The sequence below is a fragment of the Alternaria metachromatica genome (genome assembly GCF_023757995.1).
Source record: "Alternaria metachromatica strain BMP 0045 chromosome Unknown scaffold_9, whole genome shotgun sequence".
Classification (NCBI taxonomy): domain Eukaryota; kingdom Fungi; phylum Ascomycota; class Dothideomycetes; order Pleosporales; family Pleosporaceae; genus Alternaria; species Alternaria metachromatica.
The window spans coordinates 288,729-315,010 of record NW_026055500.1 but is presented as its reverse complement, the minus strand read 5'-3'; the positions used below and the strand labels follow the sequence as shown (position 1 = coordinate 315,010).

General features: G+C 51.1%; 8 protein-coding genes across 8 annotated transcripts; 4 read left to right on the top strand and 4 right to left on the bottom strand.

Annotated features, from left to right (window-relative positions):
- Positions 1 to 599: 599 nt before the first annotated feature.
- J4E83_004923 (uncharacterized protein) lies at positions 600 to 1,901 on the top strand (the record flags this gene model as incomplete). The annotated part of the gene is made up of 1 exon (XM_049331847.1): positions 600 to 1,901. The coding sequence occupies one exon, from the start codon at positions 600 to 602 to the stop codon at positions 1,899 to 1,901; it is 1,302 nt and encodes a 433-aa protein (XP_049188942.1).
- Positions 1,902 to 3,023: 1,122 nt separating this feature from the next.
- Positions 3,024 to 3,818, top strand: J4E83_004922 (uncharacterized protein; the record flags this gene model as incomplete). Its single annotated transcript, XM_049331846.1, has 1 exon — positions 3,024 to 3,818. One exon carries the CDS (start codon positions 3,024 to 3,026, stop codon positions 3,816 to 3,818), a length of 795 nt encoding a protein of 264 aa, XP_049188941.1.
- Positions 3,819 to 4,006: 188 nt separating this feature from the next.
- J4E83_004921 (uncharacterized protein) lies at positions 4,007 to 4,768 on the top strand (the record flags this gene model as incomplete). The annotated part of the gene is made up of 1 exon (XM_049331845.1): positions 4,007 to 4,768. One exon carries the CDS (start codon positions 4,007 to 4,009, stop codon positions 4,766 to 4,768), a length of 762 nt encoding a protein of 253 aa, XP_049188940.1.
- Positions 4,769 to 5,215: 447 nt separating this feature from the next.
- On the bottom strand, positions 5,216 to 7,901 carry J4E83_004920 (uncharacterized protein; the record flags this gene model as incomplete). The annotated part of the gene is made up of 5 exons (XM_049331844.1): positions 5,216 to 5,534; positions 5,583 to 5,790; positions 5,841 to 5,918; positions 5,974 to 6,108; positions 6,170 to 7,901. 5 exons carry the CDS (start codon positions 7,899 to 7,901, stop codon positions 5,216 to 5,218), a joined length of 2,472 nt encoding a protein of 823 aa, XP_049188939.1.
- Positions 7,902 to 14,967: 7,066 nt separating this feature from the next.
- J4E83_004919 (uncharacterized protein) lies at positions 14,968 to 15,281 on the bottom strand (the record flags this gene model as incomplete). The annotated part of the gene is made up of 2 exons (XM_049331843.1): positions 14,968 to 15,160; positions 15,277 to 15,281. The coding sequence occupies 2 exons, from the start codon at positions 15,279 to 15,281 to the stop codon at positions 14,968 to 14,970; spliced, it is 198 nt and encodes a 65-aa protein (XP_049188938.1).
- A 5,961-nt stretch (positions 15,282 to 21,242) lies between these two features.
- J4E83_004918 (uncharacterized protein) lies at positions 21,243 to 22,118 on the top strand (the record flags this gene model as incomplete). Its single annotated transcript, XM_049331842.1, has 3 exons — positions 21,243 to 21,288; positions 21,347 to 21,990; positions 22,086 to 22,118. The coding sequence occupies 3 exons, from the start codon at positions 21,243 to 21,245 to the stop codon at positions 22,116 to 22,118; spliced, it is 723 nt and encodes a 240-aa protein (XP_049188937.1).
- Positions 22,119 to 22,217: 99 nt separating this feature from the next.
- Positions 22,218 to 23,580, bottom strand: J4E83_004917 (uncharacterized protein; the record flags this gene model as incomplete). The annotated part of the gene is made up of 2 exons (XM_049331841.1): positions 22,218 to 23,011; positions 23,373 to 23,580. The coding sequence occupies 2 exons, from the start codon at positions 23,578 to 23,580 to the stop codon at positions 22,218 to 22,220; spliced, it is 1,002 nt and encodes a 333-aa protein (XP_049188936.1).
- A 775-nt stretch (positions 23,581 to 24,355) lies between these two features.
- J4E83_004916 (uncharacterized protein) lies at positions 24,356 to 25,388 on the bottom strand (the record flags this gene model as incomplete). Its single annotated transcript, XM_049331840.1, has 2 exons — positions 24,356 to 25,296; positions 25,346 to 25,388. The coding sequence occupies 2 exons, from the start codon at positions 25,386 to 25,388 to the stop codon at positions 24,356 to 24,358; spliced, it is 984 nt and encodes a 327-aa protein (XP_049188935.1).
- Positions 25,389 to 26,282: the final 894 nt, after the last annotated feature.

Below are 26,282 nucleotides of genomic sequence, written 5' to 3'. Positions count from 1 at the left end.
ACACAAAGTAGGCAAAACGGGCCTCTTCCAATGTACACTGTCGCAAAGCATCGCGTACTTCCGCTTACCGCTCATTAATACCTTCCTTTACGACACTAACCCGCCCACCGGGCGCCGTCCAATACCAGTCCCAAGATACCACGCACACTGCACCCCGCGTTTTAAGTGTCAGATTCAGATGCCACGAGCGCGCCACGCGTGGTTTGAAGATGGGATTCTCATCCATCGGGCCGCGACAAGGTGGTGTCGCTTGTGAAAATGTGATTGGTTGCTAACGCGAAATTGTTGACGTTAGGCCCGCGCGCGAGTCGGCGATCGCAACAGGTTTGCACGTGCCTTGATCGCCCTGGAATCTCGTCGCATGTGTGACATCAGCTGGACCCTGCATTCACGCCTTGAAATCTAGGACATTGGCGCGTTCAGTGCACTGACTATAACTGGACGAGGATATATCTTGTGTGACGTACTCGCGGTTTGCGCAATTACAACATTGTTGATATTCGCTGCTTTCCTTACCTTTTTTCTGCAACTCGCATTATCCTCAACTCTACCGTCGCGTTTCTTTATCACTATACCCGGAATCTATCCTCCACGTTATCATGAAGTCGTTCAAGAGCTTCGTCAACAAGCGCCGCCAGAGCTGGCAAAATCGGGGCAAGCAGGAGGATAATCCGGCACCGGCACCACCCGCTTCCACTCCCGCCGACGCCGGCAATGAGAAGCGCGTAGCAGCTCCACAAGCCAACAACGAACAGCAACAAGTACTTGCTGAGGCCGCGCCTGGTACTCTTCAGCTGGCACTACAGAACAAGTCCAACTCCGACAATGTATACTGCTACATCACCGGCCTTGCTCTCGAACGAAACAACACCCCTCTCTTTGTGCAAGCAGACGGCCTGTCCATCTACTATCCAGTAGCCCCTAAAGATATCCAACAGCCACTTCAAGCCGATGTCGCCATTCCGCTTGGCCGTCCTGGTAACACGGTCAATGTCAGGATCCCTAAGATCGCTGGTGGCCGTATCTGGTTCAGCATCGGCGCAAAGCTCACCTTTCTCCTCAACCCAGGCCCTGCGGTCGTTGAGCCCAGTGTAACCAACCCCAGCGACCCCAACTTCAACATCAATTGGACCTTCTGCGAGTTCACCTACAACGACGCGCAGCTATTCGCCAACATCAGCTATGTCGACTTCGTCAGCATTCCCGTCGCGCTCAGCTTGACCAGCAACGACGGAAAGACCCAAACAGTACCTGGAATGGGCGCCGATGGCTTCCGGAGAATCATGGAGGAGCTGCGCGCGCAGGCTCAGCGTGACGGTCGACCTTGGGATAAGCTGATCTATGAGGCTAATGGGCAGCCACTGCGCGTATTGAGCCCGAACAACCTGCTTGTCGGCAACGAGAATGCGTGGGGCGACTACTGGAACGGCTACGTCCAGGCTGTGTGGAACAAGTACCGCAACGAAGACATGACCATCAATACCCAGGCAGCAGCCGGCAACCTCAAGGGACGTGTCCAAGGCAACGAACTCGAACTAGGCGAGGCAGGCAAGTTTGCTGCTCCGTCGGCCAGGGATATCTTCACCTGTAGCACCGGGCCCTTTGCAACTGGCTCAAACCAAGCGCGTAACGCAGTCATCCCTCGACTTGCTGCAGCGTTCAACCGCAGCATCTTGCTAAACACGCCTGGCAACCAGTTCCCTAACGGCAGCAACCCGAGCCAGTATTACAAGGACCCGACCACCAGCCACTACTCGCGCATCGTTCATCAGATGCAGAAGGATGGGCGCGGGTATGCTTTCCCATACGACGACGTCGTTCCGGATGGTGGCCAGGACGTGGCAGGCACGATCTTCGCTGGCAGCCCGACGTTGTTCACTATCGCTGTTGGTGGGCAGTAAGCGGCTACTGCTGATGCGAAATAGGGAGGTGGATGGTGTGTTTACGATGTGATGAGTACATACCTTTGAGCTTATTGTATATGTCTTGCATAGATCTTTGACTGGTGGATTGGGTACATACCTAGGTAGTTAGCTTTTGGTACATATTTGATGATTAATGAAGTTTGCATGCTTGCTTTACTTCCCATCACAGCAACATCGTGAATGCAGCAGGCTGGTAGTGCGCATGTCAAGTGTGAGGGCTCCGGGTCTGCCCTGCCTGTCACATGCGTGCATGAGTCGCATCGATGACGTCATCAGTCAAGCCACCTCAGGGGAAAACAGTACCAGCCTCTTTCACCCACACGCGACGTGACAATGCCACCTCATCTTCGCCGAATACAAAACCGAACTAGCGACCAAAACAAAGCTCTTCTTAGCTAGGTGAATTGCCACGTGAAGACGCGGCTCACGCGAACGCGTGACGTCATCGGAATCATGGAGCGCTCAATCTCCGTTATATGGAAGCTGCGCAACGTTGGCGCAGAGCCCGGGTTTTGACGTTCTCATATCATGGAGTTGCTTTGAAGAGAATAGTATTTCCGTTATGGACCGCTTGGTATGCAAAGTTTTTGCGATGTTCCAAGAGCGCTGACTCTACGAAGAAGCGTGTTTTAACTCGCGCGCTCTGTTACACCACACCTGAAGTAGACATTGCTACTCCATATGAACGATGAATGAAGTAAGCCATAGTGTATACTTCAAGGCCAGCCTTGATGTTGGAATCGATCCAGCAGCGCGAGCTTGTCGTCTGTAGACCTTGCAGGCTTACGCGGTAAAGCGCGCTTCCACAAACGCTGCGATGACCAACGCTGCATTCACTATGAGTGTGAGTAGCGCACACACCACATCGTGCAAACGGCCATGCGCGTTTCCATCACAACAACAGGCGACCTACAGATACTGGCTGCACACATGAGCCCATCGCCCGACCGCGCTCTTCAACCACGTCCCCTTATCTGCGCGATCAATCAATATCAACACCAGCCGACTTCGCAAGCGGCATCCAGAAGGCCAAAGATACCCAAAGCCGTACTACAGGACTGAGCGGGACCGCCCTGCACGAAACACGACCAAATACCCATGGCTATCTCATCAAAACAAACATATGGCCAGCTTTTGTCACGATCCCAGAAGAAGCGAATCGACACATGGATCAACAACCTACCGTACGACTGGCAATTAGACAGCGCGAACACAGCGCTTCTAGCTCCTGCGGCGGTATATGAAGATTGGCTTGATTGGGCAAAGCCCAGGGCCCTCTCATGGCTCGCCAGACTGGACAAATACGAAAGGCGGTTTCGAGTCGCTGGAATCGCCTACCACAAGGTTCCGTATGCGCTCCGACGCTCTATCGCTACTTGTAGCTCGAAAGCAGTCGATCAGACTGTGTGTGCACGGCTCAGCCAAATGTTCGAAATCGGCCGCGCGCGCTCTGAAGAACCGTTCTTCCACCCCTGGGACGAAATCTTCGACGCTGCCTACGCGGTATTGCAAAAATGGGTATTATCAAGAGGTACTGCCCCGGAGAATGTCGATCAACTTCGCGTACTGGAAGCTGAGTGTGAACTCACGCTTTCTCAATTGGCGAAACCACTCCGGAATCTCGAGGCTGGACTGGTATGGGTGGAAGAACAAGTAGCGAAGCTCGCCGAACGCTCCGATCTTGATGGAACTGAGGCGCTGGCCGCTAAGCACAGCCGCGAGGGCAACATGTTTCGGATGTGGGTACAAACCTTTTTGGAAATTGAGCATGGGGTGGTGAAGTCGAAGTCTGCGTATACGGAAGCTTTTGTCGATGGCGTGGTGGAAGACGAAGGAATTGCGAAGGACCCGTACTGGACTATGTTGGCGGTTACTGACGTCGAGGGTTGGTGAGACGGTGGGTGAACGAAGGTTAACACGCTGTGCCGACTACATGTATACTCTAGGGGTGGAACTTCACAGCGCTCACTGCTTTAGGTCTCTATATCACAAGATGTAATTTCATCCTATCATTTCATCCAGCCACTGCAACCAGAGCTAACCAGGGAGTACCAACCCAACGTATCAGTCGTACCGCCAATATGTGCCCAAACTGCGAACCCGTACCTCCAGAGCGAGCCGACGAGGAGGCCAAGAAAGCCCGCAACGGTATCCAAGAGATCATTGAACGCGCCGATAGTCTTCTCAATCTTTGCAACTCATTGGAAGATCGCTATAGAGAAGCCGGCGTCGCCTTCCACAAAACCCAGCGCGCTGCCCGCATCGCCTTGGAACTCAACGAGGATCTGGATGTAAGCCGTTACACAGCCCTCAACAACGCCTTCATTGTTCTAAGCTACGAAGAGATCTTCGCTCCTCTCATGGCTTTGGTTAAGAGTCTCACTGCGCTCCGCACAAAGGCACGACTCATCCCATCATCGACCGAGGCTCATAACCTCAAGTTTACGCTGGAGTTCACGCTGGTTCCTGCGATGAATGTACTGGTCTCGGACTACGAGACGTTCTCGAACAATCTGCGTAGCCTCGAACAAGATGTGCATGAACTGGATGTGTTCAGTAGGCAGCACTTCCAGTTCAACGAACGGGGCGAGCGTTGTGCTTGGTACGACCCCGTGTTGGATTTAACGAATGGCCAAAGGACTGTGCGGAGCCATCATAGGGAGTATGTGTTGTTCGCCGACTGGGTTTATAACTTACCCGAAGCGCGGCGGGCTATGGGGGTTCAACATAAGATCGACGGGCTACATGCATCTCGTACGCTCTTCGAGGATAGGCTGTTTGTTTATGCGATGGATTTGATTTGGCATGCGAATGAGGGGTATGTTGTTGAGGGTGCGGAGTAGCTGGCTTGTGCGTCACAGGATATGCACCACGATGGTAGACATGAACACTATCATTCAGTAGTCAATGCAAAAATAAGGCCGTACAGAATAGTAACGCTTTAGTGATGGATATTTGAAATGATCCACGGGCCTCCAATTTCGTCTTTGCTAACGTAAATGATAGCGAAACCCCTTTAACGATAGTACGACCGTACCGCGATCCGTTTGCCTTTCGAACCCCTCGGAGCTCGCGATCGTTCAATCGGCCGCCATGCTTCATCAACATCCTGAGGAACCAAGGGACGGGAAAGATATCTATCTCGACTAGAAAAGGGGACGTCTGATAGAACAAGGAACTGGAGCCGCTGGACATCCGAGCCGAGCTCGCAAGTCATCTTCGTTAGCAATCTGGCTGAGCGTGGCAATGTGCGTTGCCGTGCGACAATCTCGATGACCAAGCTCGTAGCATTAGCCCTTGGCATAATCCTCGTCGGTCCAATACTGTAGGAGTTTGCTCAGGTGGTGTGGCTTTACCCTCCCAACATCCTTCACTTTGACGTTCATCTCGATCGGGTATGTCTTACCAAATCGTATGCGCGTCTCTCGTCGTATCGCAATCGAAGAGTCGACCGCTTCAACTTCGATGGGGTCCTTCCACATCCCACTCTCGTACTCTCCAGGTAGATAACAGGAAGCTGGGTCTGTTCCAGAAAGGTAGAGGATCGCATGTTCGACCGGGTTGCAGCCATCTTTGAGGGTGCCACGACCAGAGTAAGTCCCAATACCGCTGGTTCAAGTTAGGTGGAATGTCTAGAACTTACCTAGGGGAACTTACCAAGCGTACACAAAGCCACGTTTAACCTCGACCACCACGAAGCGACGAATGTTGGTACGTTCCCTTTCGTTGAAGCGAACGACCGTGTATGCGTCGTCGTCTGGCTGCGTGCGGGAAACATCGCTGGCAGTTTCACAGTACAGCATAGCGAAAACTCTACCGAGTGCGAAGAAATCCCGGGCTTCAGTAGAAGTCCTCACACGGTAGCCTGAAAGGCATTAGATCAGTCAAGAAATGATGAGTCTAAAATATTCTTACTTGAATCCAGAAGATCGTACCATCCAGTGTGCGGCGTGCCTTGAATGAAGCCTCGCAACGCACGCACATCCTGTGGAGCTGTAAAATTCCCATCAGTGAAACGTATTCGACATGTTGGGCAACTGGGTCATACCTGGGTCAGGCATTTGGGCCACGTTTGAGCTGTCGCCGCATTGGTTGCCTGAGTCCATCCTGATACGGGACTGGCTCTGGCTTTGGCTTTCGCTCTGGCTTTGGTTTTGCTTGTAGAAGTGATAGAACACTTGGTCTATAAGGATCAGCGCCATGATATACTACTCAATGCTATCCCCAAAGGCGGTGGTACTTACTGTATTGGTCGACTGTAACATAGTAGTGGTCTTTGTGTGGCTCGCTCCAGATCCAGTAGGAGGTCGATACGTCCGAGTACGATGTGTTTGAATCGGTAACCTCTGCTGATAAGGACGTGGCTTGGGGGATGTTCTTTGACGATGACTCTGCTTGAGAGGTCTCCGTTACCGGCAACAGCGCTTGTGTACTTTGGGTTGTCTTGACGTCCACCTCCTGGTCGTAGCTTTCGCCAGACTCCATATACGCATCATCGACGCTCAGCAGACTCCATCCGCGTTTCGCAATATCTTTCAACATGCGTTCTGCTGAGACAATGTACGCTAGAGATCGTCGATCTGAAGCAGCAACAACCATACCGCAAAGCTCTTTGCTGGCCGTATCGAGTACCAGAGACCCACTGTCACCATACTCGATTGTTCCTTCGTAAGCAAAAGCGAATACGGGCTGGAACGATCTGCTGCCCGATAAACGCATCAATGTTGGTACACTGGTCAGTGTACCATGTATTGGACCGTGAGTCGTCCATGCTGTAGCCTGCGACGGCTTGGGTGCGGCTGCCGATGCTCTTGCGCTTTGCATTCCTTCAGAAACACTAAAATGCTCCAGCTGTTGAACGAGTTCAGTGTTTTCGATGGCGATGATCGCGTAGTCTATAGACAACTCAGACTCCTCAGGAGCTAGATGTCCAAGTAAGGCAAGATTAGGTGGCGGAATGCTTGTTGCCTCGGAAGAATCGCTTGGCATCTTAGACCTATTGAGTCTCGACAATTTAGTTTCCTGGTGGTCTGGGATTTGTGATTCTGTTGCTTTTGTTGGATTCGAGATCGGGCTTCCAGTACATAACTGCTTTGCTTCAGAATTGTCTTCATCGTCGCTATCACTATCGAATGGCACACCGAGATCCTCTTCACCATTATCGATCGAAGGAGGAGCGTGACGCAAAGAACTGAAAATATGGGCGGCAGTGATATACCCGTATGTAGAACCGTTATGAACGACATTGGCTGTTCCCATTCTTGACTGGTTGTCTGTTGTCTTGACGTATAGTGGCATGCCTGTTATGCGCAGCCGTTGTTTGGGATCGTAGTAAGCGGGTAAGGGGAGAGGTGTAGCCGACTGATGAGATAGAGCTGGTTTCGCCGTTTCCCAAGTGTCTGAATCCCATCCTCCAGATTCTGATGTAGAATCCCAACTTGCTTCGCTAGGTAATCCGGCGATAGGGTGAATGGGACCTGATGGAAGGTACTTGAGAACACCAAGCTCGAAGTCCAGATCTGCCAAAATACCGCTCCTAGTAATAGCCTTTTTGGCTTCCTGGCGTGATCGTTGGTCCTGACTGGAAATTATGATCACAGGCTTTGCCTTTCGTGGCGTCTTCCCTATCATGAACAGTGACACACCAACTTCGCAGAAAGACTCTCGTCGAGACTGGTCTAGCTCTTTCAGGAGCTTGGTCTCTACTTCTTTGTAATCTTGGGCGCACTTCCCCTTGGACTCCCAGCAGAAATGATCTTGGTTCCACTCGGGATTTGCCTTTTGATCCACACAAACTGGGTGGTATATGTCTACCGAGTCTTCGTAGTTCACCCGAGTTCGCTGAAGCAGTCTGTCACCTAGCACTTTCAGATCAAAACGAGTCTTTTCAGATACGATAGCTCTGATGTGATACTGCTCCATAGCCACAAGACCAGCCTCCTGATACACCTCTTCGACCCGGGTAGTAGTTGACATGTACTATCGTTGTGCTAAAGCGTCTCGAATGAAGTTGAACATGCAGATAATAATTGCAAGGAAGTGCGGTGGGGGGACTGAGCGAAGCTCTCGCAAGATCTTTCGAAAAAGTATGGAAGCTGCGAAGTGGCTGTACTTCAGCCCGACCCCGCACTGCCTGCTTTCCGGTGAGTGATGCACCCGCGCCGACGAATCATCGAATTAGGGCTCAGCCCTCAACAACGCCATGCTGTTATCTCGAAATTCCATAGCTCCTAGAAAAGGATGGCCACGTTTTTATAGCTATAAGCAGGTAACGCATGCAATACAGCCAATGAATGCTACCGGAATTCTTCCTGTCTCAATCATCATCTTACCATGGCACTATCGGGAAAGGCCAACGAGGATCCTGTACAGACTCATTGTAAGCGCGAGATCTTGGGAGCCTTCTGGCCCCAAAATACCTCTCCTGCACTAGCAGTGAGAGAATCTCGAGAACACTGTCCGTGGAATGCGTATTTCCAACACTACACTGCAGAATGCCGGAAGACCATTGAACCTGATGGCGGGAAGCATGCGACTGTTCGGCAACATCAGGACATTATACCAATTATCCGACAACTCGAAGAAGGGCGTACGAAAGAAACGATCAAGCTATCGCTCGCGGCACTAGTCACCCAGAAAAGAAGTGAAACGGACAAGCAACACATGGCAGAAGGATCAATCCGGCTAGCAGTACGCTTGTTCTTGATGGTAGATGTGGGAGCTCCATCAAAGTACCGGACATGGGGTCCCAGTTTCCTGCCCTGGAGCGACGAACAAACCGTGAAAGCCGTTCTCACAAACCATTTCGTCATCAGTTCAACGGAAGGTCAGGATACCATGTTTAAAGAAGAATTCACGGCGTTTAACCTCCAGCGGTTCACGGGGCTAGAAATACAGTGGACCAATAATCTAGCTGATCACTTGCGGCTGATCGACAATGACCGGAGGCTCTACATCTTCCACCATGCAACCTTCCTCCAACATCAAACCAGGCATGTTTCCAAATATTATCCCACGTATGTCACTAATTGTTCCAGCGACCTGTTCCCAGACAACTTCATCGATGAAACGCTCCGGACATTAGACTTATTGTTTCCACGACAAGACGCTGAGTCGCAAAGATGGTTGAGGGCTCAACATTCGCAAGGCGAAGACGTCATACACCCAGACCTTGCCCTACTCGATCGAAACACAATGTTCTCGACTGATCGCCGTGCTGCAAATTTCATGTACTGGCGCGACGAACTGATCAGCTTGAAAGAAAGATTCGATCAACCAAAGCCTACTTCCATCTCGCAATTCTGGTACGATAGAAGGAACAGAACTCAGTGGTATACATTCTGGATTGCGGTTACTGTGCTTTGCCTTACGGTCTTTTTCGGTCTTGTGCAAAGCATTGAAGGAGCTCTACAGGTGTATAAAGCGTACCATCCAGTCCCAAACTAGACAACGCATGGCAGCTTGAAGAATGAATGGCATGCAGTACTCGTGTGCAGACAGCTCCTGGACATATGTGATTGGTGGAATTGCTGGTGTTGGAATCATCTTTGATATACGTGTAGCCAGGCCCCGAGGCGATTGAGTCGTGAAACCAGCGAGGAGAATAAGACGTGTGGTTGTATGGCAATGAGACAGGTCATTTCGTGGGTCTAGTGAGGAAGCAGGAGACAGGTTGCGCAGGTAGAATCTTGTTCGTATCCTTTGGCACGTCTGAGAGCGTGTAACCGTGGAAGCAGAGCGTAGTGGGTGCCACAATGCTCTCGATGCCAATGGCAGTCACGTCGTTCTTGCAGGCATATAGGTGGGGTCTGATGCCCAAGGCCGAACGTACTATGCCCGGAACTATACGTGTCCGCATTGCCAAACAGATCCATGGCGGTGACACCTCATACAAGGAAAAAACTTGAACAGGCCTGCGGAATACATTGAGACGAAGACCTGTAAAGTGGGTGGCCTAACGTTAACGTAGGCTCCAGAGTGTTTAGTTTTTCTCTAGGTTGGCGTGGTGAAACCTTCGATGACGTGCGCCCAATGTAGATTCATTGCCTAAGTTTGGCCATGCTAATCTCCATATCCCTGTGTGGTATACGTGTACGCGAGCTCGGCCGCGGTAGGATAGCGCTTGCGAATGCGATAGAAGAGGATTCGACGTGTATAGTCCCAACTTGGGCCGACAGGGAACTCGATCTACAATCTTGTCAGTCAATACCCATCACAGGAGATCAGACATAACATACCAGCCTGACCTTGTAGTCATTGGATTCCTGAAATTGTGCGGCAACGAGAGTTGGGTGGGGTCTCATATCGAGGCACCTTCTCCATGTTCAGTCTGGCTGTGTGCAACGCGCGCATCTCGAGAACCTCCAACTGGCATCTGGGAGCGACAGTGCCATCTTGTTCGTAGCGTGGACCGTCCTGGCGAGCGATGACTTCGTAGCATAGGAACGGCTACGCCAGGCCGGTGGACGACTCGCGGGCGACGATGCAGGCGGATTTCAGAGAACGAACCATAGCGTCATGGCAAGTCAGTCCGCCAAGACCTAGAGACGGTGGACGGATTTGCGCTTCGGTAGAGGAATTTGCGCTTCAGCTCTGATCAGTCGCGTGTCTTCTGGGTGTTGGTGACGCGTTGTGCAGAGTACACGAGACTCGCGCCCTAGGGTCCTTGGCGTTCGCGGTCACACGAGGCCCGGCTGCATAGGTCGGCGCGCGGAAAGTGGGCCTCCTGGGCAGTAATCCGTCGCACTAAACACTCAAATCACAAACTCCACCCTCTCTTACACAGTAGAGCCTAATATGCAACAAACGCTTAGAAGCTCAGTGTCTTCTTTTGAGCTGCGACATGTAGTCAATATCAACTCATACACATGCAGATCGCACCAATCGAGACCTATCAAACAAGGCACATGGCCAGCAAGATCGCGAAATACTCAGTCCAAGTGCAGTCCAGTCCGTTAAGCGTTTATGTCAATCGAACGATACTTTTCAATTTGATCAAATCGATATTGTTCATCTGCTAGATCTGTACCTGCTTGACGGCCTGTTGGCTGCGTTGCTGCCGAATGCGATCGGATGACGCACCACCACCAAGACTATTGTGGTGCCTGCTATCTACGCCACCTCGCTCTCCGCAAACTTTTCACTCGCCAAACACACAATTATCGACAAGTAAAAAACATTTATCAGGTACCAGAAGCAGGATAGATGCTAGGCATACACTCCTATTTCTGTTAAGAACGCTTTTGATAATCCCACGCATTGCCCGTCAAGATCAGCCCGTATAAATCTGTACCAAAAGTGTAAATATGCTTATGTTCTTGTATTGACAGTACCCATTGATCAAGAGTATCTATTCTATAGGTACATGTGTATCTTGGAAGTAGGAAGTCCCTCGTCTGCTTCGCGTCACCGCAGTACCATTAGATGGATTGGAAGAGCCAAAGAATTTCATCGCATACGGATATCAATCAGAAGGGAGAATCATATGGATACTCATCTTGAGCGGCCACGTTAGTTTCGTTGCTAGACTGCTGAGTTTTGACGTCGTTTGCCGAGTGCCAATAGCCAAGCAAGATCGGCAACCAGTCTTGGTGTACTGAACCAATGTCTTTGACTTTGACGTTGTATTGGACCGGATAGTGAATTCCAAAGCAAACTCTCGATGCTATCGCGAGAGGCTTCTCGCTTTTCGTCATAACAATGCAAATAGGGTCTTTGGTGAGGTTGGCCTCGTCTGGTAGTAATTGAGGACTGTATCCGTCTGAGTAAGCGATAGCGTGATCATCCGGAGAGACGCCAGGCTTCTTCGTCCCTTGATCCTCGTAGGTGAATATGGGCCTTCCAACGTTAGCAGTACAAGATAATGGGGAGAATGCGACTTACACAGCGTATTATGGTGGAATGTTGATGCAGAGCAGGGCAACAAAACGCGGTCTAGTAACTCTATATAGTGATCTCAATGTAGGTGTATTTCCCAAACACCTTATATTCGCTGTAATGCAGCAGTAGGTCTTACACAGCGTAACAAAACTCCTTTTTGCGTTCAACCGCAATAAATATCCGTACCTGCATGTGTACGAGCTCGTGGCTTTTGGAAATCGTGAATCTGCTTTTCCAATCTGTCACGGTGTTTGCACTTCCACCAGCTGCTTCACTGAACAGCACTGCAAAAACCTGACTTCGTTAGACATCGCCTTGTCTGCGGAGAATGATACATACCCTCCCCTTTGTGAAGAACTCTCCATTTCTGACGTAGAACGCTTAAAGTAGTTAGCTCTCTGATGTAGGGTGATTTTCACAGATGACTTACAAGGATCAAGGTGTTCGTAATGACTGCTAGACGATGGATATCTTGGGTCGTAAGAACCGGAGACCTGTTTACCTTCGCGAGTACTAGCTCGTCCGGTCAAAGAGTTAAAGAGCATAGTCGTTAGACCCTTTGATAGATCCGAGTAGAATTGGTCAACAGGCTCGGGTTCGGATTTGGGTTTGGGTTCGGGATCGAGTTGGAGTTGGGCTTGAGATCTCCATTGAAGTTGGGGCTGGGGTTGAGACTGGTATTTGTGTTGTACTTCGTATTGAAGGTGGGGCTGAAGTTGGTATTGAAGCTGGGGTCGGGCCTGCAGCTGAACAGGGGGCGCAGTATGTAGAGGAACCCAGTCGAAGAACACCCAGCTTTGGCCTAATGACAATTAGCCTATTTGTGTGCTTCCTAAGCCAACGCCTTACCATCATAGTGGTTCCAAAACCATCTCTGGTACTGTTCATGGAACTGTACATGAAGATACCTCTGGAAGTGCGGATTCCATGCAGGTTGTGACGTATATGGATCTGATTGCGGTGGCAATACCTGCTGTGGCTGTGAAATTTGTAGTTGAGAAGCTTTCGCTTGGGCGTTATGTGTTGGTTGCTGAGTTTGAGGCTGTGGTTGTAGAGCCAGTGACTGGGGAGGTTGCAGTTGTGAAGCTTGTGGCTGTAGTCCTGGTGATGCCGGCGATTCTAATTCTGGTGATTCTAGAACTAGTGAATCTGGAGTTGATGGTCCTGAACTTGACGATTCTAGAGTTGAGATTACTAGAGGTGGGGGTTCTGGAGTTGGGGGTTCTGTAGCTGGTGATTCTGGAGCCGGTGATTCTGGAGCAGGAGGTCCTGGAGTTGATGGCTGTAACTGCAGTGGCTGCACTTGGTCCTTGGTTAAATGGCATTGTAAGCACGACAAGCTATCATGGGAACAGATTTCTGTTGTGATCTTTGCTGAATTAGGACGACTCTTCGCTTCCCTTGCTGTTATTGCGATGATGATCTCCTGAAGACATGAAAGGTTTGATGGAATTCCTGCGGAAGGAAGAAGAGTATGAAGCGCATCTATAATGCCTGAGTAGCTCTTAGCCTTTAAGTCCTTATGTTCTGTCAAGCTACATAAGCGTAGAAGTACCTTAACAAAGACGCAACCTAGAGAGAATACATCTGCAGCAAAGTTTCTCTTCTCGTACTCTAGTACCTTAGGCGCAGAGTATTTTCTTGTTAGGAAGTTAGGTCGTCCTTCTGTTGTACATTCCCGCTCTTTTAGGGTGTCTTTCGATGCGCCGAAGTTAGTGTAGACAACGACACCTTTGTGAATCAAGATATTCGCCGGCTTAATATCTTTATGATGGATACCTATTTCGTGCATATATGCGAGACCACTTGACAAGCATCTAAAGGTCTCCTCCAGGATAGTAGTTATCCTAGCTATAACGGACGGCGCTGTCGTGGAATCATCGAGTGCATCGACGTAGTCTTCGAGGAATTGTTTCAAATCGCCTTGGTCTGCAGCTGGAGATAGAATTAAGCTACCTGATTGGGGTGTTATATATGTAGCAAATAGCTTAATTATGTGGGGATGAGCTTTGAGCTTCCGAATGATTGCAACCTTATTGTAATATTGTCCTTTCGCCTGATCTCTGCCTTTGGCCTTATTGTGAGGAAACTGAATTACTTTTCTTGCAAAGATTGCTTTCGTAATTCTGTGTTGCACCTTTTCAACAACGGCATCTCCGCCTCTACCGAGCACCGCCTTGCATTCTAAGGTAAGACGCTCTACATTTTCGATTATGTATTCACCGTGCTTTTCGACACAGATATCACCGCTTCGCGAGACGGTTTCGAGCGATTCCTTGAGCGTAGGGCCGTTGTCGATCGCACTCAGGTTGTTTTCCATCGTGGACGTAAGACCGGAGTATATTATGGCACTACTACGAAGTCAGCGTTGTCACAAGGCTGCGTTACGGGGGTAGGTGAACAAGCCTTTCATTCATTCATCGGTGTGGCCCTGGATTGCGGGGGGCTGCCAGCGCAGATCCGTTGTCGCGTTGGTACACAGCTCTTCATGTGCAATAGTGACGGTACACGCCCCAGAGGTTGGTGGTCAAAGGACGCCGTGGTTGCCGATGCGAGAGAAGAAGTTTGGAGCAAGTAGGCTGCGCTTGACGCGGGGCCAATACCGGTGAGCTTGTAGTGCATATAGTGGCGTGGTCCTGAAGCAACATCATTGGTGTTTACTGAACGGTCGCTGTGCCACACTTCACAGCCTCAATGGCACAAGTCCGCCAATGGAAGAGATGCATATCCGAGTAGCGAACAAGAGGTACCAATCTGGTATGGCTGCGCCATGCATGTGGCTCTGTCCTTATCATGAACCACACCAACGCTTCGCAAATGAACGTAATGCACTCGGTGTTGTGTAAGGCGCCTGATGAAGACCTTGCTCATATGGCATATACGCAAGACGAACATGAGTGCAAGAGGAGATGGTGGAAGTATTAATAAAGATGTTATTCGCACATAGCTGTTACTAGTGAAAACGTCATTCAAAGCGGCGTATATGAGCAAAAGCAGCGTATATGAGCAGAAACAACCTCGACTAACCGAAATATCGTGTGCTTAAAAGGTCAACAATAGACACAAAGTGATACCAGCGAAATCGTTATGAGAAGAATACAAAAGCAAAACGTATCTTGATCAAATTGAGAAAGAAGCTGTCGATCTCTCGAGACGTTGCGCATCAAAAATTGTCCGTGTTGTTTGGGTTTTGTGCCGCATCAGGGTCGTCCTTTGAATCAGTGTTCTCCTGATTCCAGTAGCCAAGGAAAGTGGGAAGATAATCTGGATGCACGTGGCCGAGATTTTTCACCTTGACGTTGTACTGAATCGGGTGGTGGATGGCGAAGTAGATTCTGGAGGCCGCGACCAGCGCCCTGTTGTTTTCTTCCATTACAATAGGGATGGGAGCCTTCCGGAGCGGCGATTCACCCTGTACAAGCTGTGGTTGCTGTCCTAGCGAATAGGCAATAGCATGCTCGTTAGGACGTACTCCATGCTTCGTGGTGGCTTGGCCGTAATAGGTGAATATTGGACTGCCGAGTATTAGCCATGTCACAGTCTAGAACGTATATAGGATCGCGTACACAGCGAAGCAGAACTCTGGTTTACGTTTAACGACGATGAACCTGCGTACTTGGGTATGTACAGTTTCACCAAATCTGACCCTTGACAGGCTGGTATTGTTGGACAAGTTGGTATTGTAGTCGGCCATGGGATTCAGCCCGTTCAGGGCGTTGGCACCCGCTGGCTCAGTGAAGAGAATCGAAAAGACCTGGTTAATTGTCAGCAATCTTTGTCTCGCCCTGTATGTCTACTACTAACCTTCCCTTCTTCGAAGAAAGCACTACCTTTGACGTGGAAAGCTACAACAAGTTAGTACCTTGCACATGTAGCGTTGGTTGGAGTCTAACATGGATCAAGTGTTTCATAGTGGCTGCTGGAATGCGGATTCGTTGGACTGTATGTCGCGTATACCGTTGAGCCTCGTCCATAACCAGCAGGCCCACCTCCAGATGCTGTGACTGTCTGTACAGAGTCATTGCGCATATGCGGCTGGTACTGATTTTGAGGCTGGGCCTGTGGAACCTCTTGCGTCAAGGGCAGCCAGTCAAAAAACACCCAGCCTTGGCCTATTTCCGGTTAGCCTATACACGTGCGGCATGACAGGGCACGGCCACGGGCCTTCAACGTAGTGCTGCCAGTAATAGCGTTCATGCTGTGCATTCCATAGAGTGATTAGGTATCTCTGGAAGTGGGCGCTCCATTCAGACTGTGGTTGTGGTTGTGCTGGTTCCATGCCGTGAGTGGTGCCACATAATCTGCGCGGCAGCTGAAGGGGACAACGGGTACAACTGCGCTGTACGTCTTTATGTAGGTATGGCCAGATGACTGGATGGCGCAGAGCCGCATACTAACAAATGCGACCACGCAGAGTCGTCTATAGTAATAGACATGATGCCGACGCGACCCTCCTACAGATGGCGATAGAGTGAAAGGTGCAGATGCGTTGGCGCGTGAGCCGGGCTGTCACAGGCTGGAGATGGCCCATGTGCCCGCGCCAAGGAAAATTAGCACCAGCTGCGCAGTGACTAGCACGCTTCTGCATCCGCCCCCGAACGCTGCTTTTACATGGTTATCGTCAGTGCATGAGACCTTCGTGCCACATTCCAATACCCGTCACCCCGGGACGACCAGGGACTGTCCATGCGGATCAACAAGTGTGCACGGGCGTCGGCTAGATTAGAAACGGATAATACGTTTGCCACTGCCGCTGCATCTTACTGCCCGGCATGCTTCACTCCAGCCTAGTTTCGCTCCCGAGCATACTCACGAACATCTCATGTCTCTCCGGGGATGCAGTGCGAAACACGACCCACTGGTGAGTATGATATCATTGCTCCCGCCTGATATCGTTCTCCGGTATTCTAATGACGCGTGATCGTTCTGACGAGCGTAGCATATATCATTGAGAATGCAACGTCTGAGGAACGGACCGGGTCACCGGATCCTCCAGGTCTTGTACGTCCAACGCGCGCAGCGGTAGCGCCAAACGGGATTGAACTTCGTCATGAGCTTCGTCGCTCTTCCAGTCCTCAGGCCATCGAACAGCGTAGCAATCACAATGATGATCGGAAGGACATCACTCAGGCTCGTGCGCCAATACCACCCGTCGCAATCTATCCTCCTCCTCCACCGCCACCGATCTCAATCGCCGAGATGAACGTCCCTCCACCTCCTCCAATACCCACACTGAGTAGTCCGCATTCGAATCTCATTCCAAGAGAACCACGGAGTGCGACATCGGACAAGCTTGATGACGAGCAGCAATCGTTGCGGGATCTCCGTGATACACTTGTAGGCGCACGTTTCACTATAGCTGCGAAGCGCCAGGAACTCCGCGATCTTCAAATAGAGACAAGTGCGAAGGACGGCTTTGTTTTCAACCTATTACGACAGTATCTCAATAAGATAGGTGTCGAGGTGCCATTGAACATTGAAGAGGCGTTCGTTGACGCCTCTTCACTAAGAGACAGATTGGGTCTCCTAGAAGCCGAGTACGACGAAGCTGAAGCCGGTTACAATACCTTAGAGTGGAAGTACTCTCGCAGGGAGACAAGGTTCGTTGAAGAAGTTTTGGATAACAAGCTTGTACCAAGCGAAGCACTGGATCGGAGCAGGAGTGCAGAGAATCTGGAAATCTTGCAGTTGACTCATTCCATGACAGGTAGTAGTAGCGCACATCCAACGATAGCGTATCCTGCAGATTATGGTGATCACAGCGGTGTCAGCCATGATACGCAGCTATCCAGATCTCTATCAGAACAGGCTATAGTATCTACACACAGAGCAAGTGCAAAATCCCATCAATTCCGTTTCCAACGGAGTAACTTGAACGATTCCCATGAGACACACAGCCATTTACGTTGGGTGGAGAAGATGAACACGATCGATGAGTGGCTGTTCGAGATCGTTGACACTTCGCGTCTCCAGAAGTTGTCTTTGAAAGCGACGCACGACTTTGGATTTACAGATACCGAACTCTGGTGGGATCACACAAAATGGCTTTTGATTCAAGACTATTCGACATACTTCCACACTGGGGACTCTACGGTTTCCGACTATACTACTGGCGACCGTGTCATAAATTCTACCAAAGACGCGGTGAGCTCAAGGTCCACTGTCCCTGAACCTCGCAGCTCAAGTCAAATACTCCTTGGTATTCACCCATCAGATGTATTTGACACTGCCAATTTGCCAAGTGCTATTGATTCAAAAGACGGCAATGAGACAGACGAACAAGAGCGAACACTCAGCGAGCGATCGGCCGATACAAGAGAGGAAGTTACGAGTTCGTCATGTAATCCTTATTCGACTCGATGTCGCACATCCCAAACAAGCATTATGACCGACTACGATGGGAATCGAAACCATAACAATCACTGTGATGTCTCGCTATCAATCACAGTGGGCGCCTTTCATCAAACGGAACCAAAGAGCTGGAATACAGGACCAACCTCCTTACGACGGGGTGACGCGGTTCCAAGACGTCGCACCGTACCCGACATCGAGAGAGCCGAGCCTGTGGAAGCTCCGGTTCAAAGCAGGAGTTCCAAGATCCCTTCATTTTCGCCACACAACTTCCCATCACCTGCTGTCCACTCAAACAGTGAAAAGCTTCATCGAAGACATTCTAGCCAGGCTGACAGCCGGCATCGCAAGTACTCGGCATCAATACGACCTTCCGAAGCAACCACTCCGCACCCTGAGCCGCCAAACACCGCTCAGATATCAACAAAAGAACGCTGTCTTGTCATGTAGTATGCAGTGGGCATGAAGAATGTGTTCACTTTCCGTTCACTCAAACCACTTCGTTTCAGCTCGTATTTCTCATGATACCCTGTATAACTATATAAAAGAGCTCTTTATCGCATAGCAACACAGCCTTTTATCAGCTTTCTCCTTTGTTTCGATGTACATATATAGCACACCTCTCTTCAGAAGCCGGGGTCAAATCAGGAGTCTGTTCGACGGGCTTTTTAGGCTATGTCTATCCGCAGGAACTCTCATACAGTGCCAGTAAGCCTACTCTCATTTTTTTACAAATAGAAAGTCGTTTCCAAACCAATGTCTTCTTAGAAAGGATATCCATTTCATGCTGACACGTTGACCATTGGGAGCCAACAGCACCCGTCGACGAAAGACCACGCCACTGAGCGAACCCCTTAGCCCATCTAAACCCCGCGCAATGGGTGCCTAGGGGCTCAGTCGAGGAAGTCAGTACCGCGCAGCCCTCACTAGAACTGCGCAATTGCAATCATAGCCAATAGGTTGTATGCAAGTCTCTGACAGGCAGCACCCAGCCGGGTCACCTAGGCATACCGCAGCTCTGACGTACCGATTCAACGCATAGGCTTCCGCCACGCGTCACTATTATGAGTAAACAGCGCCGCTTTGACAGGATCATGCGCATGAGAGTGATTTGCAGTCTGCAGCACACAATGTCTTATCGTCCGCGCAAAGGCTACAGTCATACCCCGCACCCGCAACCCTCATATCCAGCAAATCGCTGCAGCAACCTTGCATTCCATCGACATAGAAAACAGCGAAAGCGGTACACAGGCAGGCTCGATGAGCTCATCAGGACGGACGATGGACGAGGGACATTAGCCAGGTTCCGCAAACGTCACTTATCTTACGGCAGCAGGCAATCAAGCAAGGACCGGCAGGCTCGACAGGGCGATGAGACTCTGAGCCGTGAATAAATAAATCCAATTAGCTGCACGGGGGCTACTTGCAGCCGAGCCGGACACCCTCAGACTTGCACATGCCTAATTTGCGCCTCAGCTCCGGCATGCCGTAGTTACCTCAAGTACTTCTTCTTTTCGTAGCTACGAGGTTGAAATAGAGTTATACCGAAAATACGGACGAGAGCCGATCTTATTTAGCGCTTTCTGTTCCATAAACGTCCTTCAGTGCTTGAGAATTCCGGTGAAGTTGTTCTGGTGGGACGCATTCCGGTAGGGGCAACAGCCGAGACCCAGCGCGCGCGGAAGGAGCGTCCCGCGCTCGCACCCGGCCGATGCAGCCCCGTTGCACCGCTGCCTGAGAGCTAAGTGATGACCACCTGTCGTTTCGCTATCGCGATCGGTGGGGGTTGGAAAGTAGCAAACACGAACGGACGCGTATGCGGCATAGGAAGAAAGGGAGTTATTCCGAAGCTGCGCATGCAGCGCATCCAACTGTTGTGATGTGGCCCCACACAACCAATCAAGCTCCCCTTCCGGCAGCTGTGTTCTCCTATAATGTATCATGTGGCTTCGTTAATGGCGTTTTGCCTCTTATTAGGCAACCCCGGGCAATGTCTGTTACATTCCTTGCATGCGAGTACTTTGAGCAAACTTCCAAGCTTATCACAGCTGTAGCCAGGATGTGTCACTTGAGATGTCTGAACGGCGTGACTCTCCACTATAGCGACAAGACAACGATGCTGAGGATTGCCTACAGCTTGTCGTTCATCGACTGTCGGCCCACCTCATACAAGGGAAAACTGAACACCTAGGAGCCTACGTCGCCGTTAGGCTACGAACTTCGCAAGCTTTTATCTTGATGTAGGCTCCAGGGTGTTCGGTTTTCCCTTTGAATGGGGTGGGTTTTCTGAAATGCAGCCTTGTGGGCCTGATGTGACGACCGGTATGCAATGACGGGGCGATATCTGACTTGTCCAACCAGATAGTGACCCACAAGCCACGTTGCGAATGCTTACGGGTACCTCTTGTCCGACAACCCCTCCGCTGCCGAACTTCAAGCCATCGCGACAGGAGACCGTAAGTCACTCCAGCTCACTTGCGAAAGTCTTCAACGTACAGAAGAATCTAGTCACCCAGATGGCTCTGCATCATGACGCCTGTCAAGTCGCCACTGCCCAGGCCGTCGCCGCTGCCCAGGCCGTCGCCGCTGCTCAGGCCGTCGCTGTACAAAGCCTTCCAGCACCCCCGTCAACTTAGACTTGACCCCGCACGAAGCCGTCTCTGCTAGGAAGTGATGAAGGAATCTGGTGACAGGGCGAACAAAGCCGCCACAAACAATGCAAATCCTCGATCTTGTCTCGTGTCTTCTTATGATTGTGATGATTGTGACGAGTGTAGCGATTCGACAGTGTTGTTCATGTTCTTGCGGTGAAACACCGCAATGGCGTCGGTGGCGATTTCCCGATGGATGTGAAGGGCATTGTCGGCCAGCCCATACGCGAGCCGTCAAGAGCAAGTCTTCCTACTTCATGCTGCTCGGGTGATTTATACCGACGCGTCGCAGTCAAGGATACTCCAGGACCACTCCCGCACGACAGCCAAAGAGACCGAAGCACAACCGCCCGTGGCAGTTGATCTCGATAGAGGAGCCGTTACGATTGCTGAAGCTTCCATGATGCAGCGAAGCGAGTCCTTGGGGATTCTATCAATGGCAGATGGCGGCGACATGATACATGTGGACGCGGTATTGGGTCGTGAGTGCTGCCTGACGGCTATCGTATCGTTTTAAATCTTGACGCGGGCGACACCTAGATCCGACTGCGGACAATGGCGATGACGATGAATGCACGCTTGGACGCGCCATTGAGGCCCAAATATATTCCCTCCATCCGCTCCTAGTGCCGGATTACGAGAAGAAGGAGGAGAACGCCACCCGGCGGCAGGGAAAAGCGTTGAAGAAGGCGGCAAAGGGTAAAGGCAAAGCAAAGGCCCCGACTGGGGACGACGAGTACGACCCAGAGGGGCCTGCCTGGAATCCCGAGAACGATGTCGACGAAGGGTACGAGGAGAACAAAGCCGCGACAGAAGCGATCAGCGCCAGAGTTCTAAACTCATTCATTCACGAGGAACACGATTCGTCGTCGGAACTGAGACTTAAGTGGTTGGCGAGACTTGGAAGTTGGTCAGAGGAGCAAGCCTCCGAATCTAAACATGTCACGGCTATGGTCGACATGCTCTACAACCTCATCAAGAAGCGACCAGAAGACAAAATCATCGTCTTCTCACAGTATCTCAGATACCTCGGCATCATCAACAAGGAATTACGCATGCGGCACAATGTTGAATGTCTTCGATCCGATGGCGCCGTGTTACCGAAGCACCGAACAGCCATCGAGAAGAAGTTCTTGGAAAACCCCGAGTGCCTGATTCTACTCATCACCGCAGGGTGCGGTAGCGTCGGTCTCAATCTCACAGCCGGCAACATCGCCGATTTGTGCGGGGAATGGTGGAATGTCTCGAACGAGAGGCAGGCCATGTGCAGGGCCTTCAGGCAGGGTCAAAAAAAGATCGTCATGGTCATTAGGCCTTTCGTCGTCAACTCGGCTATCGACAGGGAGATTGCCAAGAGGCGCATGGCCAGGTTGGATGTCAACAACGACTTGACCAAAGCGTTGATGCACAATCATTGCTTGACGATATCCTTCTTGAGGATGGCACATGCTTGGTCGTATGTTGTCGGCATAGGATTGGGCTTCGTGCGGGTCGCCTTGAGGCTCATAGCGGCGGCCTCGTCGACAGCATCCTGGACCCAAGGCTCGCAGACACTGATGGGGACGTTTCCGCCTGAGAGCTCAAGCTCCTCCAGGGTCCTCTTCATACGAAAGCCGGCTTTGAAGCCGATGTCGCGACCGATCCGCTCGCCGTCTGCGAAGGCAGTGTTGCAGAAGGTAACCATCGTGGAATCGATATCGTCGTACTTCGCGTCGACGAGCTTATAGATCTGCTCACGGAGTTCCGACTCGTGGGCTTTGTGCGGTTGGAGGCGCTTATCGACTTCAGTACTCACTCGGCGCTCAATCTCGATCTCTGCCCGCTCGTGCATGAACTCGTTGTACGAAAACTTCTGATCGGCGAAGCGCTTCATCTTCTCAAGTGTCTCGTTGCATATCCGCTCAATCGCGCCGCGTTCATGCGCTCGAGCCGCGTCATCCCTCCGGTCAAAGCTCAGGTGTGTATCAGCAACGTCGTCCTTGTGCGTTTGAACCAGGTGGGCGGCGGCCGCGTGTTGCAACCTCGCCAACTCGCGGGCCTGGTCTGCTTTCTCATAAGAAAAAAGCGTCACATCGATATTGTAGCCCTTTCCTTGGAGCAGGTGGGCAAGCCAAAGGTTGTCGTTGGCGGCTGACTTGAGGTCGGTGATGGCTTTGTCCTTGTCACTCTGGAGGCTAGCAACATCGGCCCGTATGGCTTTGTTCTCTGGAGTCAAAGTCAGTAACAAGGGACCACCAAGGGTAGAGCTCGAAATCGGACAAAGTCACATGATACATGGAGAATCCGAACAGGCCTGGAGCCGACATTGGAACAGCGATACGCAATTATGAAGATGCTGAGTTGATGTAAGCATCAAAGTATTTATTATTGTTCAAGGAAATCCCTAGTCTGTAGTTTACATCAGAACAAAACGTTGCAAAGTATAAGATTTGGTATTGATGTGGGCTCCAGGGTACCTCGAAAATAATAATAATTATGCCAGAACTCACAATAAAACTTTGGTCTGCAGCCTACATCGAAATGAAAAGCCGCAAAGTAGAGGGTCTAGCATTGACGTAGGCCCCACGGTATCCGGCACTGTCGGAAAATGAGGTGATTATCCTTTGCCGCCCGTTCAGGGCGTCGCATCTCGTCCCGACATCAGCGAGCGTTGCGGACTCATTGCGGATGGTCTTGAGGAAGAATGCGCCAAACGTAATGGACATGTCATATCGTCCGACCTTGTACTGCAGAAGGGCGAGCTCGTGGTTGAGGTCGTTGTAGACGCCTTGCATGACGGAGGTCGACAGGTCGATTGACCGCCAGTTGGCTTGGGCAAGCAACTTCGTCCAAATGCGTGTCATCGACTGGGAAACCGGACCGCCCAAGTCGAACAAGCAGGAGAGGCTCTTCCGTGTGATTGGGGTCAATGGCAGCCCTCCCCATGAACCACCACAGGTAGCTTGGTGCGCTGTAAGTCAATTCACTTCCCTCTTCGATAAGTAGCTGACCCGTGTTGCCAGCCTGTTACCGCCGTCGAGGGCGACCCGAGACGCACCAAGTTACTACCTTGCGAGAACACATGGCGACTTCCCGCAAGTTCAACTCGCACGTCGAAACCACCGCCGCCGCCAGACAGCTCGCCAACGGCGTCACCCACTGCAGTAAGGCCTAGAAGATCTGGATGCCGATCATCTTGTAGTACTGGATAGTCAGCACAAAGGCTGCGCCGGTCGCGATTCTCTTCCAGACGACGGCTCCCTGATCGGCTCGCTCGTCAAGATCGACAGTGTCGAAATGCGCCACGACCGTTACGGCATGTAAACAAGACATAATGTTGTAACCTACACAAGCAGTTGAGCAATGTTGAGGATAGGTTTGATGCTGTTGTGACGACGTTGTATCCAAGCGTACATGTTGGTGCATTCGCTACCGCTGGGCGCCGCGCTGCGCCAACAGGATGTCTATCCGTCTCCGCGGGCCCACACATTACTTGTCAATTTGGTCCGATCTGTCAAATGCTTCAGTCACGTCGCGAAAAGAGGATTCATCAGGGGTATCATGTTCATTTCAGGCAAGCCAAAAGCTTGCTTCGTCTATGCTAGTATCTTGTGAGGGGTGCGGGAAGACAGCGAGCTTGTACTGGCCATCATGTAGCACCATTCGAGCGCACGTGCGTCCTGTCGCACGACAGTACTTGCACGCGGAGTCTGCATAAAGAACCATGTCTGTACGTGTCGATCGGTTGTTCATTGTCCATTTATTGAGGCACTTGTCCATCTCCATTGAGATTTTCCTCTGACTGGTTCTCATGTATACCCACCAGCCGCTCGTGTCGCGGTACTGTTGCAACGTGTTTGTGATGAGGATTTGTTGGCTTTGTTCGAGGTAGCTCAAGGGTAAGTATGTGTGTCCAGCTTGGCCGACGAAGAGGATAAGATCAACTTTGTCGTCGTCGCCTGGAACCTTGCGAGGGCGCCCTGGTTTGCGGCGTGCCGACTTCTCAAATGACGCCGAGGATGGAGCGGGAGTCGAGATGCCACGGTCTTCTGAAGGCGTACTCGGGGGCGAGGAGCTTCCGATGTGTATTGGTGAGCGACGTGCTTCGTTGACTTGGGGTTGACGTTGATGATGGCTTTGTACGACAAGAGGAGTCAAGTCTCGAGCGGACAGCTGAGGCGGGGCGGCGACATCAGCACCCGCGGACGCGGCGGGGGACTTTGAGGCCTGCCTAGAGACTACCTGGTATGCGGTTGCAGGTGTTTGACGAGCTTCGTCGTCACCGTATGCAGTAACTCTACGTCGCTTAGGAGCAGATTCGATGATGGCTTTGTGCTCGTCCCTCTCTTTATCGGAGAGCTTGTTGTTGGCCTGGCGAAGCTCGATCTTCAATGCCCTATTTTCATCTCGGAGGTGACTGGCGTCGGTGTCGGCTTCGTGCAAGCTCATGCTCGTGTGCTCGAGCTTTGCTTTGAGCTTCTCGTTCTCCGACTTGAGCTGCTCTACGGTGGCTGTGATGGTCAGTAAAATGCACTCGCGTCAGGGTAGACAAGTACTCACCACCGACGTCAGTCAACTGTGCTTGTAACCGGAACAACAACATGGCGTGGGGGCGAGAGCGGGATGGGAATGAGATGAGTTAGAGGTGAAGTGAGGTGACGTGAGAAGGAATTGGGCTGAGGCGAAGATTTTCGTTGTGCGCTGTCGCCTATTCAAATGAAGGAGGTGCCGTCGGGGATGGGCCCACTGCGTTGCGGATGTGGAAAGTGCCATGGCACACAACACGAATCCTGTCAAAGTTTTAGATATCGCTTCATAGATCTGAGTTGACGTGTTATCATACCATTGCGCCTATTCAGTGTGTTATGGCTTCGTGCTGGCATCTATCCATGCCGTGCTTTCGCAGTGTACGAATTCTGCTCCAAGACACGTCGAGTTCACTCTAGGGCAGTATGCTTATAAGGTGGCTGTATGCCGATGATAAAGAATAACTGGTACCCGTAATAGGATGTCTGGCTTCGTGCCCCATTGCGATGATTGCGATGATGTTACTTGGTGATGTGATCGGGAGGTTGGGGTCATCTGCCTGGTTGACGCGTTCAGCACGGGCCCATGACGCGGTCCGATCGCTTATCGATAAACATAACGAGACTGTGCGGGGCGGCCGCGGCGTCAACACAGCTGGATGGCATCACTCTGACAAACACGACCTACGCAGTGCTTCTCTCTCTCTAAGTGCATGCTCTAAAATCAAATTAGTGCGAAAGAGCCATATCTTAGAAGTATTTCTAGCAAATCGACACTGTCGAATTGGACGTCATCTGTGAGAGCGACAGGAGTAGCGACTGAGGAGGTTCTTGTCAGTAAATACGAGAGGAAATCGAGGGGCCCGCAACGGCCTCCTGGGAGCAAAAGTGACAGAGTTTGTACAGTCCTTCAATCAACATCAGCATAGGCGTGGGCGTGGGCATGGTCAAAGAAAGAGTGAGTCAAGTAG